The sequence below is a fragment of the Lipophrys pholis genome, assembly GCF_963383615.2.
Source record: "Lipophrys pholis genome assembly, chromosome: 11".
Classification (NCBI taxonomy): domain Eukaryota; kingdom Metazoa; phylum Chordata; class Actinopteri; order Blenniiformes; family Blenniidae; genus Lipophrys; species Lipophrys pholis.
In genome coordinates this window covers 7,099,583-7,119,130 of record NC_137631.1, presented here as the reverse complement: position 1 = coordinate 7,119,130, position 19,548 = coordinate 7,099,583, and the positions used below count along the sequence as shown (strand labels likewise).

General features: G+C 45.3%; 1 protein-coding gene across 9 annotated transcripts in view; it reads right to left on the bottom strand.

Annotated features, from left to right (window-relative positions):
• Nucleotides 1-912: 912 nt before the first annotated feature.
• LOC308116890 (unconventional myosin-IXAa-like) overlaps nucleotides 913-19,548 on the bottom strand; it is a 155,495-nt gene continuing 136,859 nt past the window's right edge. For 2 of the 9 annotated variants that reach the window (XM_080475360.1, XM_080475359.1), the window contains exons 25-44: nucleotides 18,303-19,430; nucleotides 17,752-17,836; nucleotides 17,175-17,378; nucleotides 15,302-15,399; nucleotides 14,310-14,413; nucleotides 13,961-14,181; nucleotides 12,080-12,196; nucleotides 11,655-11,843; nucleotides 11,527-11,574; nucleotides 11,311-11,422; nucleotides 9,659-9,720; nucleotides 8,459-8,651; nucleotides 8,251-8,379; nucleotides 8,033-8,138; nucleotides 7,774-7,905; nucleotides 6,785-6,908; nucleotides 5,789-5,842; nucleotides 3,490-3,776; nucleotides 2,429-2,571; nucleotides 913-1,891 (exon numbers count right to left, since the gene is read on the bottom strand). In XM_080475360.1, coding sequence (XP_080331486.1) covers nucleotides 1,497-1,891; nucleotides 2,429-2,571; nucleotides 3,490-3,776; nucleotides 5,789-5,842; nucleotides 6,785-6,908; nucleotides 7,774-7,905; nucleotides 8,033-8,138; nucleotides 8,251-8,379; nucleotides 8,459-8,651; nucleotides 9,659-9,720; nucleotides 11,311-11,422; nucleotides 11,527-11,574; nucleotides 11,655-11,843; nucleotides 12,080-12,196; nucleotides 13,961-14,181; nucleotides 14,310-14,413; nucleotides 15,302-15,399; nucleotides 17,175-17,378; nucleotides 17,752-17,836; nucleotides 18,303-19,430 — 3,931 coding nt within the window. In that variant the 3' untranslated portion in view covers nucleotides 913-1,496. Of the gene's footprint in view, nucleotides 1,892-2,428; nucleotides 2,572-3,489; nucleotides 3,777-5,788; nucleotides 5,843-6,784; nucleotides 6,909-7,773; nucleotides 7,906-8,009; nucleotides 8,139-8,250; nucleotides 8,380-8,458; nucleotides 8,652-9,658; nucleotides 9,721-11,310; nucleotides 11,423-11,526; nucleotides 11,575-11,654; nucleotides 11,844-12,079; nucleotides 12,197-13,960; nucleotides 14,182-14,309; nucleotides 14,414-15,301; nucleotides 15,400-17,174; nucleotides 17,379-17,751; nucleotides 17,837-18,302; nucleotides 19,431-19,548 lie in introns of those variants that run through there. The other 7 variants (XM_080475365.1, XM_080475361.1, XM_080475366.1 and 4 more) reach the window with 5 other exon arrangements.

The window sequence follows — 19,548 nt, the reverse complement described above, 5'->3', positions numbered from 1 at the left end:
GGTAAATCAGAGTTCACGTGGTTCCTCGCTTTGCCAAGAGTTCTGAATTACGCATGTAATGGCGCAGATTTCCTGGAAAGATGATTGTGAAAATGTTGGTCACCCGAGTACAGTCCACTTTTATCAACTCCAAAAAAACCACAAAAAACAACAACACTGCACCATCTTGTGGTTAAAATTGGTATTACAACACTGTTTGGCGCAGAGTTCAGTAAATATTCAAAGACGAATTTGAAATAATACTTTATTTTGTTTTTGTTGGTATTGCAGATGATTAAAAGGTTATCTATTGTAGCTTTAAGGAGGTTAGTGTCAGATGATTGTTTTAGAGTTACGCCACGAGAATGTTTTCGGGGAAACGCAAGTGTGTGTGTGTGTGTGTGTGTGTGTGTGTGTGTGTGTGTGTCTGCGTATGGATGGCTACACATGCTCAGTGTGGAAGGAATTATTCATTCATTCAGACATAAACAAACAGAAAAATGGCTTTCGACTGAATGACAAAAAAAAAACAAAAAACATCTGAGGTCAATAACAACATCTATAGTACAGCAACAATTATATCTTTAAAAAATTCAAGTCCTGACGCAGTAACACTGATGGTTCTGAGGAAAACAGAAGGCTGAGCGTGACGATACAAAACACTTCACCGTTGGGGTGAAGCTGGCGTGCCGTTTTTCTGTTAACTCTCAGGAATACACCTCAGACTGGCTCTGTTCATTGTGATGGAGGGAAAAAAAAAAGAGGAGAAAAGTCTTTAAACCAGCACAGAAACAGAAAAGAAAAAAAAAAAAAGACCTGAATGCAAAACAAGTCACTAATCAAGAATGAACAACCCAGAAGCAGCACTGGACTTCTTCCTATGTACACTTCACCCCACCCCACCCCATAACAGAATAATAACAATAATTAATAATATTAATAATAATAATAATATGTAACATAGAGTCTGTTGTAGAGACAGAGTGATGGAGAAGCATGCAGCCTCGTGGCTGGTGTGTCCTGTGTAAACGTGAGAAGCAGGCTTCGCTTGGCGCTGGTTACAGACCGTCAGTCCGCCACTTCGGTCAGTATGGCTACATTTCTTCTGGGTGGCTTCCAACACCCGCCCACATGCAAACAACAAAAAAAAAAAAAAAGACGGGGCACTGAACGATTTGGCTTTGTGGGCTGTTTTTGTTTTGTCTTCCAAAATGTGTGTGTGTGTGTGTGTGTGTGTGTGTGTGTGTGTGTGTGTGTGTGTGTGTGTGTGTGTGTGTGTGTGTGTGTGCGTTCACCACCCATTCTTTCATTCTCCTCTGCCAGGCCCCCGGGGTTTCCAGCAGGGGTCCGACAGCGCGGTCCGCCGTCACGTCGTCAGCCTCTCAGCTCTCAGCTGGACCGTCCGCGGCGTTCAGGAGGCGCAGTAGGCCACACCAGAGGCAGAAACTCGCCCTCTCACATACACACACACGCTCCCTCCTGCGTTTCAATAGGCGGCGGCGGCGCCCGGTGGTCCGTCACACCATGAACTCGTTGCTGCCGTACAGAACCAGCTGCTGTGGCCCCGAGCCGAAGTCCGAGTCTCTCCGGTGGCCCCCCGAGGGCTCGCGTGGCGAGCTGCGACTCAGCCGGAGTCTGTGGCGCGTCTTCCCGCTTCTGTTGCCTCCCTCCGCCTCCGCCTCTGCCAGCGGGGCCCCCAGGCCGCAGGAGCTGAGCAGGGGCCCGGAGGAGGACGAGCGGAAGCGGTAGTGAGGGGACGGCGAGCCCGAGGTGTTGGAGGACAGCGAGGACGAGGGCTGGTACGAGGAGGAGACCGTGGAGGCGGAGTCAGCCGAGTCCTGAGAGTCAGGCTGGCGGCGAAGAGTTCGTCGACCCTTCACCTCCGACTTTCTGGACCGGATCGTACTGAACTCTACAGAGAGAGAGGGATGGAGAGATGGAGAAAGGGGGAGGGAGAGAGAGAAGGAGGGAGGGAGGGAGGGAGGGAGAGAGCAAGGGGATGGAGAGAGAGGGAGGGAGGGAGAGAGGGAGGGAGGGAGAGAGACGGGCAGAAAGAGATAGAGGGAGGGAGGGAGGGAAGGAGAAAGGGAGGGAGTGGGAGAGAAAGAGGGAGGGAATGAGAGAAAGAGGGAGATGGAAGGAGAGAGAGACAGAGAGGGAGATTGAGAAAGAAAGAGTGAGGGAGAGGTAGAGGAAGAGAGATGAAAAAAACTGTTAAAAAGTAGTGTTTTCATTTTACAGTTACTAACCACTTAAAACTAATATTCTTTATGATGCTTTTTTTTTTTTTTTGTGGCAGATATGACTTCCAGTCTGGAAAATACCACAGTGGTCAGTTTTCAACTCCATCGCTGAATACTGAGCGACTCTGCCTGGCGTCTGCCGCCAAAGAGGACAGTTGGTCTCGACCCTCTGAACACACGAGCATAGATCTCACTCACGCACGCACCGGACATGTCGGACGTGGCTCCCTCCGTCTCCATGGTGATGTTCTCGGAGCTGTCCGCGGTGCCGATGGAGGCCTCGGACTCAGGAGTCTCGTCGTCGGCCGTCCGCGGCTCCAAGATCAACATCTCGTACGTCAGCTCCTCCCTGTTCAGGCACACGACACAAATCATCCAGGTGAGCTGGTTTACCTTCCAACACGCCCAAAAACCCCTGATGATGGATGGAGGGAAGAGGTGAAAAGAAGTGAAGGTCACTGGCAACGAAACATGAAGAAATAATCACTCTTTCCCCATTTTCCTTCATGGTAATGTGATTTTCTGCTTTTGAAAGAAACAAGTAAAGCTTAGAAGTCATAATTATACAGACCAAAAAGCAGATTTCACCCTTGAACATGTAAAAAAAATGGTATTTTCATTTAAAATTTCTGGTGTGTTTCAATAAAATATGCATTTATTACTTTTTTAATTCGGAATTATTTCACTAAAATTTTAAGAAAAATATAATGTTGGACAAAAGCCTCTCCCCTCCCCCACAGATATTTCCTGCCGCTATATTACTATATCGATAGCAGTTCTGCTAAAACGTGTCAGAGTGAGATTCTAGTAGTTTTTGGACAGTAGAGACACTACACAAGATTTGAGCTACATTTGTCGCATTCCGTTCTACCATTCCTTGTGGGTTTCCATAGTTGCTGTTGCACTTTTGCGTAAACCTGGGCTAAAGCTTGGATTTGTTGAATGACTGAGCTTCGTTTACTTTTTATTTTGGGATTGTTTACATGAATTTTAGCTCCGAGCACAATCACAGTAATAAAGTTGCACTTTTGACAATATATCTGATGTCTGCAGTCATTTTTAAGTCCAACGAGGAAAAACAAAAGAACGAAAATCAAATTGAAACTTGAATTTCTCTTTAAAAAATCATAGATTTATTTAAAAAAATTTTTTAACAAATCCTCCGGGCCTAATTTCCTGTTCCTTAAACCCCGATGACTTAATCTAGCTCAGTTTGGCCTCGTCTGCACAGTTGCAGGTTGTTGGAAATGGGATCTGTGTGTCGTACTTTTCTTTCTGCAGACTTTCGATCTGCTCCGTGAGGATTCGCTCCTCCTGCTGCATCACCAGCTGCTGCTGGTCGTTCAGCCCGGCTTCTGCTCCGTCCTCTAATCCTCCTCCTCCTCCTCCTCCTCCTCCTCCTCCTCCTCCTCCTCCTCCTGCTGATGCTACTGCTTCTGCTGCTCCTCCTCCTCCTCCTGCTCCTGCAGTTTCTGCATCTGCGGCAGAGGGCACTCTGGGGCTGAGAGGAGGCGAAGGTGTATGTGTGCTGCTTTGGCGAACCCGACCTTTACTCTGCAAAAAAAACCAAAATAAACAAAATCAGAGAGTAAGAGATCTTGTCAGTGCAGGACGGCTAAACTCTTAACGGAGTGCGATGCAGCACAGCTGGTAAAGACGGTTGGATGCTCGTGTACAAATGTGCGTAACGACATCACCACCAAACAACTACAGTATGTGGTCAGCTCACCGACACAAGCACACACACACACAGAAGAACAGACTTTCTACACACTCAGTTTGGAGTTACCTTAAGTTTAGCAGAGTTAGGCTGCACGTTACGGAGCAGAAACAGAAAGCAGAGGACGGTCAGTGCAGCTGCAGAGAGAGGACGGCTCTCTCTGGACATTCAAACGGAAACACGACGGTAAAAACCGAGCTAGCGCTGGGCGCGCAGGGGGGGGGGGGGGGGGGGGGGGGGGGGTGACGGACACCTGACCTCGCTTCAAACGTCTAAAAGCCCGACTGAGACAACACCGCTGCGCAAACGCCTCGGACAATTCATTCCACAGAAACCGCTCTGGACTCTGAAGCCGTCTTTCGAAAAAAGTTTGGACATGGTTCAAAACAAGAGCGAGAATGAAATGCAATCGTGTGTAATTTAATGTTTCAATGACGATGTTGTAGTTCAGAAGCGCTCAACTACTGTGGACAAGAAAACTTAGAATCGGAGCAGCAACTTTTCATTGACCAACACGAGGAACAGTTTTTAGCGCACTGTGTGATAATGGCTGAAGTTTCAGTGTTTTCGGTCGAGCCTGCAGCTACTTCAGCACTCGATGTTACTAAGGTGACAAGTTTTCATTCAAAAGAAAGAAAGAAATGTAACATCTCTGGTTTACGAGACAGAGAGGACACGTCCCCGCTGCTCCGCCCAGGGTTTTGAACTTTTACACATTTCAGGAGTAATGTCTTGTTTGAGGGTCACATTTCTTTGCTCGGTGACCCATCGGCTGTCGGATTAGAACCAGTGGAGTTCTGAGCAGGAGTCACACATACATTTAACCATCTTTAAGAAGCCGCTTGAAGCCACTGCGGAGTGCTTGGCGAGTCGCAGGAGGGTGAAGGAGGCAGGATAATTATGAAATTTGATCATTTAATATTTTAGACGAGGTAGGATTAAATACATTTGACTTTTTCCTACCCCTTTTCAGACATTTTGAATTAGATATATGTGTTATTTGTTTGTATGTATAAAAGTATGCATGACTAGATAATTTTGATATATGGATTTTTATTCTTTTTGTATTTACCATGGTCAATAACCATTGGGTGTTTTTGTCTGCCTGTATTTGGTATACAAAAACTATTAACCCAAATCGCATGGAATCTTCAAGGATGATTTTTTCATCATCCAAGGACCAATCAGTTAAATTTTGTGACGTTGACGGCTAAACGTTTCCAAATAAATCCCCCAAAATACTGTGAAAAAAATGTCCCATACAAAGCGGATGGGAGAGGCACGTCATGGAGGAGATGGGCGTCTGTTGCCATGGAGACGCTTCCCGCTCAGTGTTTCACACAGTGATGTTGCTACCCGACAGGCGAGTTAGCGTCGATATGAGCTAACGGCTAACATGCTAGCGACGCTAACTTGGCTCCGCAAACAAAAGTGGCGTTGGCGAAGGTCTGTGCTCTGCTGATCGCCTGTTCTAGTTCGTATGTTTTGACAAAAAATAAAAACCTCTCTGCAGTGGGATTCCAAATGGTGATGCTCCAAACACTCGCCCTTTCAACACTTTTCACAAAATTTCACGTCATTGTACGTCGTCTTCGTTTTTTTTTTTAAACATTGTCCAAACATTTCTGGGAATGGATTTCACGAGCTCAAACCCTGAAAAAAACCAAACACTACGTTCATGGAATAACGCCGCCGTGTTCTCTGTGCGACACTTTCGACATTGACAATCAACGACAAGAAGCTGGACAGCCTAACAGAGAAGACACGTTACAGACGGGGATGAGTGGACAGGACAGGACGTGTGGTGGGCGGGTGGGAACATGGCGTGGGAAGGGGGCATACATACCGGGGTGGCAGTGCGGGTTATGCTCATAAACCTAACAGCAATTAGTACGGGTTTCTGGAAGGAGGGGGAGGAAGGACAAGTTAGGGTTAGGGAAGGCTGAAGGTCTCTATGGAGGTTTTCGGGACACTGAGCGGAAACCGCAGAGGTTGAAAAGCTGAGACACATTTGGTGGTTTGTTTGAAAGATCTCTCCAAATTTAAAAGCTCAAGCTCAGTTTCTACAATTTCAAATGTTAAGGTTTCTTGGATTTGCATGAAAAGTCAAAAATGGTCTTATTTTAGTGTTACTTTTACCCCCTAACCCTCGAAAGAGGGACGTCTTAGTCGTTTAAACTCCCGTCTCATCCTCACATTGAGGCTGCTCAGGTGGGGAAAGAACTACGTCGGATTATATAATATCTACTAAAGCTGCACAATCTGGCAGGGGTGTCCAATCTGTAGTCCGAGGATTGCTTTGGGATCACGTCAATAACTGTGAAAAAGGCCAAAGAAGATATTAACTTCCAATTCCAAACAAAAAGCAACCACTCTTCATCATTCGTTTCGGTAGGGTGAGACGTCACACTGATGGGAGTGTGTGACACTCCGCTCAGCGCCCAACGGTCATCAAGTGGCATCAAAGCTGCAACTTGAGTTGAGAACGGGGGACTCTAAGTTTGAAGTTACTCATTAAAATAAAGTGTTGAATAATAACAATCCTGGAATGTATTTGTATTATATTTGGAATTGCTAGTATTTTTTGGTTCTTATACTCAGACACGCCTGCGACATAGAGAAGCCCCGCCACCAAAACGTTCTCTTTCCGCTTGTGTGCAGAAAGCAAATCTGCTGATGATCGACGCGACGAGACACGGAGGAATGAACTCCTGTCATGGCCGTGAGGAAACCATGCCAGCTGCTCCTGGAGCCCAAGACCACTTCCACCTGGGGGGGGGGGGGTATGAGTGAGGGGAGCGGAGGGGGACCGTTGTGACCTGTGACCCTGCGGCCAGCTTACCATGGACTTCCTGATGTGGGTCAGTCTGCTCTTGGCTTTGCTCTCGGCAAACTCCAGACTGCTGATGTCCTTCAGACGCGCCTTGTACTTGCTCATCTGCTCGTTGATGATCAGCTCCACACACCTGCAGAGCCGGAGAGAGAGAGAGGTTTCCTTCAGAGGAGCGTTGGCGCCACGTTCTCTAAATTGATTAAATGTTGCTACGCGGACGAAGGCGTCGTCGAGAACAAAAAAAAAGTTTGGAGCAGATTGGCCGAGACTCAGCAACGTCGCAGTTGTTTACATGACAACGGTGCTTGGAGCCACAAGCAAACTTTGCTTATTGTTTTTTCCTCCCCCTCAAACAAAATACAATCACATATGTATGAAATAGAATTATTGACTAAGGTAATGGAAGAAGTGAACAGTATAAGGAAAATAGTACCCGACAAACAGAAACCCTAAATCTGAAAGAAAAAAAACAAAAAAAAACACCTCGCAATCTTTTTAACCGCTGCTGATTGTATATTAGAGGAATATTTAAATACTGCTTTAATGTTTAAACATAGTCATTTTGTTAGAAATGGGAATTAAATGCTGACTCGCCAAATTTTTTAAACACAAAACATTTTCATAGCCCTTCAAAATCAAGAGGGCTTCGCGACACCCTATGAATAAACAATAAAACGAGTCATTTTCTCACTGTTTTGAACAAGTTCAGGCAGCAACATTTGATGCTACATGGAATTATATGTGTTTACGCTCACTTGTAGGAAGGAGAAATGGGAGATGCTCCTCACTGGAAGTTTAAAAATGAACCAGCAGCTGGTAAATCGAACCAAGTAAATCTATGATGACGCAGTTGAGATAATCCCATTTCAAACCACTGTGGTAGATAAAACAAAGGCACTGAGCAGTATCGGCCTATCAGCTGTGAGTAGGGAGGGGGAGGCAGCGTGGGGAACAAAGAGTTAATCTGTGGAAATACTTTGGGTGATCAGCGGACGTACGCTGTGGTTTTGCTGATGTCTTGGACGCTCTGCAGCGGGTCGATTGAGTCCGGGCAGCGGAGGATGCAGGGAGCGAACACGATGGCGAGGGCGTTGGCCGACATCCTGTTGGTCTCCTCCTGCAGGGCGATCCTGCAACACAGCACGGTAGAATCCTTTTAAATCCTCACTCCAAATTAGAAGATGTTAAAACCAGCAAGATTTAAAAAAACAAAACAGACAAAAAAGAGACGAACCCTGACCAGGTCCCAGAACCCACCTGACCAGGTGGAAGATGAGGCGCTCCAGCGTGCTGAGGTGCGTCCTGCTGAGCTGGTCGATCACGGAGTACACCCCCCGTATCACCTCCCGCTTATCAGGCTGACCTGAAAAGAGGAAGAGAAATGAACCCCGCACCCCGAGAGTTCGAGCAATTAGAACCAAACTCCCAGCTTCAAGCAGCGCCTGCACTCATTGAGGGGCCAATTATGAGCTCACCCATGGCTCGGAGGAACTCCTCGTACAGTTCAAAGGTCATGAGGGGGCTGGGGAGGTCGCGGAGCCACTGTTTGAGCACGCTGGCAATGACGTGGATGTTGTAGTCATCCAGGTTCACGCAGCTCACGTCTAGGACAGCGAGGGGAGTTGAGAATAACCCATGTGTGATTTTCACGAGGGGTTATATCTGGACGGACATGCGCCTCACCTGTGTCAAGCCCCTGCCGGAGTTCTTTGATCTTATTGGTGGAGCCCGACTTCCTGTATATGCCCTCAGTGTAGAGGCCGTGCATCTCGATGTAGTTGATGAGCTTCTCCACCAGCTGGGGCACGGCGCGCTCTTCACTGGTCAGACGGGACAACTCCACGCCGAACTGTCGAGACGACAGCTCCGGGTCGTACTGGTACCGCCAAGCACAAACCAGAGAAATACGTCACGCGGAAGCAGGTCTGCCGAAGAGAACATCTGCCGGGCACGCAGCTGTAATCGCTGCGGCTTATTGAGGGGTTTTTTTCTTCAAATTTTGAGCAGATATCGGACTCATTTGGAATCCAAATGTCATCTTGTTTGCTCTCGAACAATCTGGACATACGTCACCCAGATGAAAAATTTGAGGATACAGACCAACCAGATCACCCAAAATAGAATAAAAATAAGAGAATGGAGAATATAGGCGAGAAAGACAGTGGAAAAGGATTTCAAAATACAAGTTAAAAAGCTGAAATGTGCAATATCCAATGCACAATACCCCTGTAATGTGCAATATATAATACGGTGTGGCCTCAAAACAGCCGTAGAATATGCAGCCTTGAAATGCTAGAAACTCATGAGGTTTTCCAGCTTCAGACTGAAATTTGACTTCTAGTCCATAAACTACGGTAGCTAGATAACCCCGGCATCAAATGAACATTTTATGAAGTGTGCAGCAGGCTGAGTGCTGTTTAAAGTAAAGCTTTCTGGAAGGCTTGTCATTGGAAGAAGTGGTTTTTCAGTATAAAGGTCTAAAAGTGGTACTTTCCATTCACATTAAGGTAAAGTGATGGTTTGCCTAAAGGTCACATTAGGAAAAAAAATAAATTTCTGAAGCAAGTACATAAAGCAATGTCCTTTATAGAGGACATCGACAGCAAGACCCTCAGACTTATCTACCATCTCCTTAAGCTCCAGATTTTGTGACAAAAAAACAATAATATTGAAATGAAAAAACATTTGGTCTTGATTAGATTACAGACATTCTGCTTGGAAAACAGCAAATACTGTCTTCGCCTGCATTGTTTTTTTTTTCCATTTTCATTGTTAGATTTTGCTTAGTCATCGAACCGTGTGGTTATATCCTTTGTTTTATTCATTTATTTTACCACCAAAAAGCCTTTAATGCACGAGGCCATGAAAAAAACGTCCACTTACTTTTTTACTGCACTTGGTGGTCATCTTGGAGCAGCACTTCCTGTGGCAGGCGTAGCGACACACTTGCAGACAAAAAAACAAAACAAAACACAATCAGACGTGCAGCATTTCTACGACGTCCCAAAAGCAGGAGGATAGCGGCGGAGGGCCGTCACAAACCCCGGGGACGCAGTAGCCAAGTGTCTGGGATGAGACGTGCAAACCGTGAGCTGCCGTCATGAAGAGTGGACAAAGCTCTCTAACCAGATAGAAGACGGATTTCAGAAAGGAGCAGGAGGTTTAATCCAATTCTGCCAACTCTCTGACTCACAGGAAAAAGTGTGTGTGGAGTAGTGAGTGTGTGTGAGTGTGTGTGTGTGTGTGTGCGTGCGTGCATGAGTGCGTGCGTGTGTCTAAGGAGTGGGAGAGGGTGTAATGTGCCATGTGGGTGGAAAGAAGAACTACACACAGGCGTTAGTGTCTGTGGGTAAGTGAGTTAGGAGAACATTAGGAACTGTGTGTGTGTGTGTGTGTGTGTGTGTGTGTGTGTGTGTGTGTGTGTGTGTGTGTGTCGCAGCTAAAAGAAACTGGCTAATAAAAGTACTTCCCAGTGAACATTTATCTTTTTAAATTCCAATCATCTGGTGTCATGTTAGATTTTCGAACACTCAAAAGTCTAATATGCAATATTTTAATTTTAAGGTAAATCAGTGAAATCTCAAGACAAAACAGCCAAAATTCCGTTGCGTTACTGGTAAAAAAAACCTTCTCTATTTTCTTCAGACATAACACTGCTACCACCATGCACAACAGAAGCATTACTTAAAGGTCCCATGATATGCAAAATTCCCTTTATATTGGTTTTCTAGCAGTAATATGTGCCTCCATAGCCAGTGTATGAGGCCTCAGAAGTGAAGTTTGTCATCTTCCTCATTTGCTTGCTCCACCTTTTAGTGAAGGTGTGCTCATACAGGCGACTGATTTTCCCTTCATGATGTCATGGGGGGGGGGGGGGAACGGCCACTCCCTCTGGTAGTGGATACTTACTTTGACCCTCCCACAGATAGAAGAGTTCCGCCCTCTAAAATTACAAACGACCGGCATATTTTCTCTGCACAAACGTTACCGGAGAGGGGTGTGGCGTCAGGGGGGGGGGGGGCAGACACAGCTCATTAGCGTTTAACACAAAAACAGCCTGTTCTGAGTAGAGCTCACGAGGTGAACTTTTAGACTCTGTCCACACGAGCCAAAACCATTTTTTTCCCTCGATGGCGTTCTGAAGAAAAACTGTGTCCAGACGTCACTATGAACACGTCTCAACACTATGTAGTACATATGTCAGGCCTTCAGGGGGCGCTGTGACTCACCAAAACGCAAAAGAAGGGCCAAATATCGTCCAGTTTCATGTCATCTTAACCAGACCAGTGAAAAGACAACCAAATCACCTAGAAACAACAGTAGCCGCCATCCACAGTAGCTGTGATGTATTAACAGGCTTTAAATGCATATGACCCTCTAGGAACTGTATAAACGAGGACTACAATGATTTAAACTGGCACAGGCAAGCTTATCTAGAATTGTGGGAACTCCTTTTAACTTGAGCCTGAACCTACGTTCGGCGAGTTTCAACTACGATTTTGATTTTCACTCGTTCCCTCAGGACTCTGACTCACGTTTGCAGACGCAGGCTCGGTCCATCATCCAGATGAGGGAGGAGCAGTACTCGCAGTAGGTGGGGATGCTGTACTGCGTGGCCTTGAAGATGTGGCCGTTATGTTCCTCCACCTGCAGGGGGCAGCAGAGATGCCAGTCGCCTTAATTCAAGTGTAATTCTTTAAATTAGATGATTTCTGGCATTTTTAAAAAACAAATTAAAATTTCAAACTCACGATGTCCGTTTCCTTCTTCCTTGACTTCTTACGTTCACGTTTTGGGGCCTGAGAACACACAAAGGCTGATGTGTCAGCTTGAATGTGTTGTTTAGGTGCAAAACTTCACAGTTTTGTAAAACGCTCACCCTGCCAATGGTTCCCTCCATGGGCTTATACTCCGTCATGAATTCATCCAGGAAGACCTTGAAGGTGTTGACCCACACCTTGACGGGCGACTCGCTCCAGTCCCTCTGCTCCAGACGCATAGTCTTCTCCAGGATGTGCTCGAACAGCGCATACAGATCCTTGTACCGGATGCTCTTCCCATCGTCCATCTGAGTGAGGAAGACAGGGGGAAAGAAAAAGGTAGACTCAGGTTTTTTTTCTTTTTTTTTTTTTAAACATATCTGAATATTCATGCTTCTTTTAAATTGTACATTTTGACATGCCTTGTTTTCACGGATGGATTTTTACTCTGTTGCAGTTATCAAATGTCATTGTACTGATACAACCACATCAAGACATTGATTCTCTCATAAAGCATCGAGCAAAATAGTGGACAAGGACTCACGGCGAGGGCTGTGGAGTACGAATTGAAGATGTTGATCCTGAACTCCTTCAGTGCTTTCTTGAAGACGACGTCAACCATCGTGTCCTTTTTACTATCTTCTGCATCCAAGTCGGCGATCTGAAGGGACAGAACGTTTATCGTTGAAGCCAAACTGCATCTGAAAGTGTGACTCAAATACTGATGAGCACGGGCGTGCGCGCGGTGGAGCAGTGGTGAGAACTCTCTGTTCACCAGTGTTTTGATGGGTCCCAGAAAGGAGGTCTGCAACCTTTAGGACCAAAAGAGCCGCTACTGTCAGTTTCCACCAAATCAAATTTAAGTGGAGCCGGAAAACAACGTCTAACGTTTAAACTGAAGCGGACGGAGCTTGTAACGTTTCACAGATGTGTAGTTTTGATATTCGTACAAAAGCTGTATCTTATGTTGGATTTATGAACTTTCAAGCAGCATTTAGGATGGTAAACCTTGTATTACACTACATCTTCAGGAGTTTATACCGGATTTTATTGGTTTCACCCTTTACTTCCACCATTTGTTTGACAATTTTTTGCTGTTTTAACTGCTGTTTTTTTGGCTTTTTATAGCTTTTCTTGTAGAAATTGTAATGATTTTAGGTTGTTTCTTTTTTTTAAAAGCTGTTTTAGCATTTATTTTCTCATATGTTTTAGGTTGAGCTTTTTCTTTCATTTTAGATATTTTACTTACGGCTCCTTTTTTAAAGCCCTTTTTAATTTAGAGCGAAGAATCCTTTTAAAAATGACTCTGTTTTATAAATACAGTAAAAATAACATTTATTGATGTATAGTATTGTGACAGCTTCACGAAGCCACGACAGAAGCGCTGAACAGCCACGTGTGGCCCCAGAGTAGCAGGTTGCAGATCTCAAGGCGAATCTGACCCAACCCCCATGTCAATTTTATGGAGCCTCCGAGAATTTGAGATTCACATGGTCGTCCTTTAAAAGTCCCGACAATAAACTGCATCCTGACTTTGAGCCCCATCAAAATGGCACCATCCTGCCTGAGGACGGCAACGATTCCATCTTAATGCTGAACTTTAATTTTGGTAGGATTGAGTTGAAATAGGCGGGCGAAGAATTAACAACACGAGAGACGATATTCCAAAGCAAGTTGGTGAAGATCCATCTGAATGAGATGTGCTAAATTCATCCTCCAAGAAAAGCATTAAACTCTGCGGCCACAGTGGAATACCTGTACATATGGTTTCTGATTCAGATCTTTGGTCGTCACGCGGTGCCGAGATCGGAGACTTAATTCAAGTGTTTCATAGTTTTAGTATGTCTGTATCAGGGGTGTGAAACCTGTGGCTCTGGAGCTGCACATGGCTCCGAATCTTTCACAAAATCCCGTGAAAATAAACCTTTTCATTCTTATTTCAACTTTCTGGAACAGCGAATATTTTTCTTAAAGGGTCTCAATTCGAGGGGAAACTAAAAAAAAAAAAAAAGAGGATGTTAACATGCCACAAATAATTCAAGCAGCTATCACAGCAGAATCAATTTAAAATGAGTACAGTGATAAAAACAGTATTAAAAAAAAATACTTAAACACCTTAAATATAGCAGGAAATAAAGATAAAAGTCCTACAATAGGTGTGGTAAAAGGTAAAACAGCTGAAAGATAAAAATAGCAATCATTAACAAATTGTCTTCAGTTCCTAATTACAGATTTCATGAATGCAACACGCTACTTTTTAACAGTTAATAAACCCGTGTCATCTTTACTAAGAAGGTTGAATACATCTTGCAGCTCCACACGGATTTCATCTGGATTCAATTTGACTAATATGTCAGTTTTGGTCCAGATTGCTGGTCTACTACGCGAGGATCAACCTGGCGGGACTGCGTGTCTGAACTCGCACCTTCTTCATGAGGAAGTCGTTCATGCTGCGGTAGTCGTGTGCCGAGCTGAGGATGTGCAGGGCGTCGTTCTGCCACTGGGCGGGCTCCAGGGCGATGCTGCTGATCTTCACGCTGCGTCGCCTCCTCATCTTCGGAGACGGCTCCTTGTTCTCCTTGCTGTCCCGGACCCCCTGAGAGGTGGAGGCCTCCAGGTCTGGAGTGGGCGAGAGGGGCGTGCTATCTGGGGGGCAGGGGGGGGGAACACAAAAGTGGATTATTAATATCAAAGGAAATTTTTTTAAAAAATTAAAAAAAGCTCTGTTGCTCCAGAGGCTTTTTCTTTTTTTTCCCTGCATATTGTCTTCCTACCTTGTGTTTCTCCAGCCTCGCTCCTGCTGGCCTGCTTTTCTCTCGACAGTTTCTTCTCGCCGTGTTTCGTCTTACTCCAGAAACGCATTTTCCCTCTCATCCGGCTAAAAGGAATAAAAGATTCATTTATTGCAAATAAAGTGAGAAAACGCAGTTGTACAACTTTTCTTTTTTCCCCTCATTAATTGACCCCAAATAAGAATATATTACAGAATCACAAATGAAAAAAAAACTCCCCATCAATAAACATTTATACATTTCTATATTAGATATAAAAATAATAACACGCAGAAAAACCAACAAAAGAGACCCAGAAGGGCCTTTGTCCCCAATGCTGTTCTCCTGGACTCTACGGAGTTACAATAACTTTAAACTTTGTACAAACATCGCCTCACGTGCAATTTTACAATGTCATTGTTAGACTTAATCTTACTTTTACTTTCCACTGTGCAGTACTGCTGCTTTGAATATTCTTCCTTTATTATATGGACAATACTGCGTTTACAACCTCTGCAGCAACTATTCATACTGTGACTGGCAGCAGGCCTGCCGCCATACATATTCTGTATAATCTGTACAAAATCGGCTGCTTTCTCCCACCCAAGTCTTTTTTAAGGTGCTGCTTCTTGCCCACCTAATTGCCCCTCTGGGTTAAAACTTGTTTTGTTTTCCTGATTTCTGAAAGGAGTTAATAGAGTCAGTCACCTAAACCACACAACGTATAATTCTGAATCACTGGGATACTATTTGGACAAAAGACAATTAAATATTTTAGTCTAAAGGCGCCCAAAGAGGGAAGCGATTTAAGTGATTCATCGAGAAAATTCCAGAGTTCGGGCCACAAAATCTAGTAGAACGCTGATGTTTGGAGGTGCGGCAAAGTGGGAGCTGCAAGTGTTTTGGTTTCCCAGCTGGGTCGCAGTGAATCGCTGAAGATGACGGGAAAACATTGCAAAATGTGTCTACAAGGTCTTGTTTATATATATATGTACCTTCCGTCCTGGCTGGAGGTCTTCCTGAGGACCTCGACCTTGCCCAGGTCCCCTGAGGACATGGTTTTGTGGATCTTCTTCTGGTCTTTGTGCGATGACTGGAGAGCAGACCGTCACAAGAGTGAAAAAAAAAGGAAACGTAACATGTCGCAACCGAGTGTCGGGTCTCCTGGAGAATTGGAGACCGCCATAACGCCCAGCAAGCATAACATCACATTCTGTTTCCAAAGACTTTTTCTGGGTGAATGTGAAGTGAATCCCGTGACGGGATAACGTCATACAGTCGTCTGGAGCATCGGCGTGACTAATGAAGCTACCGGCGGAGAAACGCAGGTCCAGCCTGTGAGAGTCTGTTAGAAAGCGACGTCGTTAGTGAGGAGTTACTGGAGTTGCTGGAGCTTCCGTTGATCCGGGCATGCAGGAGCAGCGGCTTGTCATGCACTGCTTAAACCTGCCTCCGACACCGTCGCCTTAAACTTTGTCTCAGAGACATCAGAGGTGAGTGATTGTGGCTGAGCTTTTGACTTCAGGCCAACGGCTGTGAAATAATTTCAATTTCAATGTTTGAATAATGGCACGATTTTCATGAATTAATTGTGAATTGGTTATTTCAAGATTTCATGACACGTTTGTTCTGGGAAGTGAAACAACAAAGCAATTTTACTCCTGTTGATTGTTTTGGATCAATAAGTATGTCTAAGACCCAAATAATAATGAAATATAGGAGAATCTTCTTGCTTTATATGACATTTAATTGGGACTAAGACTGTAAACTTAATGAAATACAAACCTTTGAAATAAGTAGGTAAGGTTGACTTTACTTACAGGAATTCTAATAGGTGGAAGCAGTGTATCTGAAGTGTTCGGTCTGCTTCTTTGACGCCTCGTTTTGGAATTAAGGAAGTCGACTCGTCACTATTCTGGGACGCCTATTCAATCTTTTCTGCCTTCAGTTTCCTCATTTACTTTAAAGATTTTCTTTGTTGTGGTGCACAGTGTTACGTGATGAAAATCTTTTACAAAACCAAATAATTAGTAAATGAATACAATCTCAACACAAATCTAATTTCAATTATTCTTACTGGTGCAAAATACAGTGAAATGTCCAAAAAAAAACCCTCTCTAATAGCTGTTGCATTATGGGTGTTTTTACAAGCGTGGCCTGACATCGTGGCTTCGAGGCGAGTTTGATAGCAACGAGGAAGCTTTCTTTCATGGCGGCAACACTGATATCTCAAGTCAGGTCTCAGGTGTTGGGTTGTGTCCGCTACTCTTCACAAATTTGTCAAAAATAAATAAATAAATCAAGCTTTTATTGAGTTTTTTTGTAAGTTTTTACAATTTACTTGGTGGTTTGACCGGCTTTGGATCCCATTTTGGCCAATGTCCCTGATTTTAGGAAATTTTACCTGCATGACTAAATGATGGGATTCCATAAAGTGTTTACGTGTGCTTATAGTTACTGACAACTGGATTAAATGGTGACGTAAGTAAAATCTATTAGACTAGATATCTCAGACACTGTAGGATGTCTCAATGTGGAAGCAAAAAAACCTCACGCCTTTCGCTCGTGTGAGGTGAAGAAAGAAGATTGACGATAGCTCAGCGTTATGTTCAATCCGGCGGACGCTGAAGCCACATGCAGGTCCGTTGACACGCACATTTTCACCTTCTCCAGGACAGTCGGTCAAAGCGGACACAATAACGGAGAAATTGGTCGGACAGAATTGCAGCAGTGCGACGAAAGTGGGGTTAGAGGTGTTAAGAAGCTTCTTCCCCCCGCTGCGAGTGGCTGAAGTCCACCGGAGGGGAAAAATAAAAGGGATTGGAAGGGACAGAAAGCTTCGTTCAAAGGTCAGATCCGGTGTTTTACCATCTCCGAGTCACTGTGACAGTCGGCCTCGGGGTGGGCACGAGTGGGACACAGAGAGGGGGGCAGCGTGCGGGAGTGGGCGGGGATGTAGTACTCGTCGTCGTCGTCCGACTGCGTGGCCCCCTCAGAGTTACAGCGGGTGAGGAAGTCGGAGCGCGTCCGGGACATTCGAGCTTTCTTTTTGGGGCCGGGGCGGCCCACCTGCTTCCAGGCAACCACAGGAACACATCAGCTGTGCAGTCGTGTGTGTGTGTGTGTGTGTGTGTGTGTGTGTGTGTGTGTGTGTGTGTGTGTGTGTGTGTGTGTGTGTGTGTGTGTGTGTGTGTGTGTGTGTGTGTGTGTGTGTGTGTGTGTGTGTGTGTGTGTGTGTGTGTGTGTGTGTGTGTGTGTGTGTTCCAGCGACCATAAGGCACCGACTTCAAGTGACATTAAAGGACATAAAACAATCAGACGGTCAATGTGGACACAGTTATCAATATAAGACTGATAATTTAAGGAGGACAAGTCAGAGTGAAGACAACAGCAAGTGGCAATGTGCAACAGCAGTGTGTTTTAGCATGATGTGTGTGTGTCCTACCTCTCGAGTTCTGGAACCAGCAGATTTGGAGTCATCTCGGTACATGGAAAGAGATCTTTCCTGGTTCACCAAATCCTTATCTGACCTGCAACACACAGACATGTTTCAAACAAAGCTTTCAGGTGTCGCTGGTTTCAGAGGGACCACGCTGGTTTCTATCAAAGCATTCTAAAATGCTCTGAATGACAGATTGATGTGTTGTTCACGAATATACCTGATACACCTTTTGTTTTCCCTAAACTCAGACTAACTGTCATTTCAAGTAAACAAGCCCCACATTTGTTTAATAAAAAGGACTAATGAAGCATCTGCTTGTATTTATTTGTTAATAAAAGAGTCATTTTAATAAGTGCTCTATTCACTAGATGTTTATAATAATAATTTTCATCATTCTCAATCTAAAAACGGCAAGATGGTTGTAATATGCTTTAGAAAAAACACTGCCCTGAGCCTTTGTGTGAAGATGTTATGAGGAGCCGGTGTTCCTTTTAAATTAAAAACAAAATTGGGATTTTGTGCTCTGAATCTCCTCTATGATAAAAGCAACTTACTTGGAGAAAGGCAGCTTGCGTCTGGGTGGAGAAAACACGGTGTTGGGCGCCTTCTCCACCATGTTGACAATCACAGTCTGGCCAGAGCTCTTCTTCTGAGCTTTTGGTGGTTTGGTGTCGAGGACCGGGCTGGGAACCTTCTGCACTGGCCGGGTCGCTTTCCTCTCCTGCTGAGCGGGGAGGCCGGCGGGAGCGCTGGGTTTTGGCTCGGCCGTGATCCGGACGTCTACGTCCGAGGGACAAAGCCCCGCCGGTTCAGGAGTTTCTCCATGAGAAGCTGGAGAGTGAAAGTGAGAGGACTTGTCTACCCCAATCATCTCGGCCTGGGGAGAACCTTCCTTTTCCAAGCCTACCTCCAAGCCTGAGATGGGAATCTTTTCAGAAGTGACGGCTCCCGTCTGAGAGGCTCTTTCGAAGGTTTGGGCTGCCAGCAGCTCCCCCTCGTCCAGAGGACTCTCCTTTTGCATACTGATTAACACCACGACGGGCCTCCGTGACGTGGACTCTCTCCTCTGCTTGTGTGATTTGCTTGGGCTTTCATATTTTGGTTCATGAACTGGACTTTGGTCAGAAGCGATATAAAATGTTGCCCTTGGCCCCTCCAGCATGTCTGGTGACTCGATCAAGACCTTTTCATTGTGGTTTGAATCCGTCAGCAGCTCTTGAGGACGAAGATCCAGAGTTCCAGGTTGTTCTTGACGCGCAGTCAGTCCTCCTTCGGTCTCCATGTCCTCCACGGCGAGCACTTCAAAACTTCCCCGAAGAGCCGGAGATCCTCGCGGTGAATGTCTGTGATGGTCGTCGTCTTCCTGCAGGGAACCTCCGGCGCTGGTTGTCCGGACTTTGAGAAGCTCCAGGCTGAACTTGGCCTGCTCCAGCTCTCTCATTCGTCTGCTCTCCCGCTTCGATCGGTTCTTCAAGCTGGCTCCGTCTACGCTCCTGCTTCTCTCGGAGTCCTCGTCTCTTTCCGTCTCGGCCGCATCCAACGAAACGGAGCCGAAGTCTTCAGAAGCTTCCTGGATGTAACTCTCCTCTGCGGACAGGACCAGGTCCTCCACAGTGCCCGCCTCCATGTCGGCTGGTGGACTCGTGTCGAGTCGCTCGTGTTGCTCTTTTAGTTCTCTGAACCTGCAGGAAACATTCATGATCAAACACGGTTTATGTATCAAAAACAAAACGAACGTATTCTTTGGTCACTTGAGATCAGTTGGCACAAATGCACTATATAGCCAAAAGTATTTGCTCA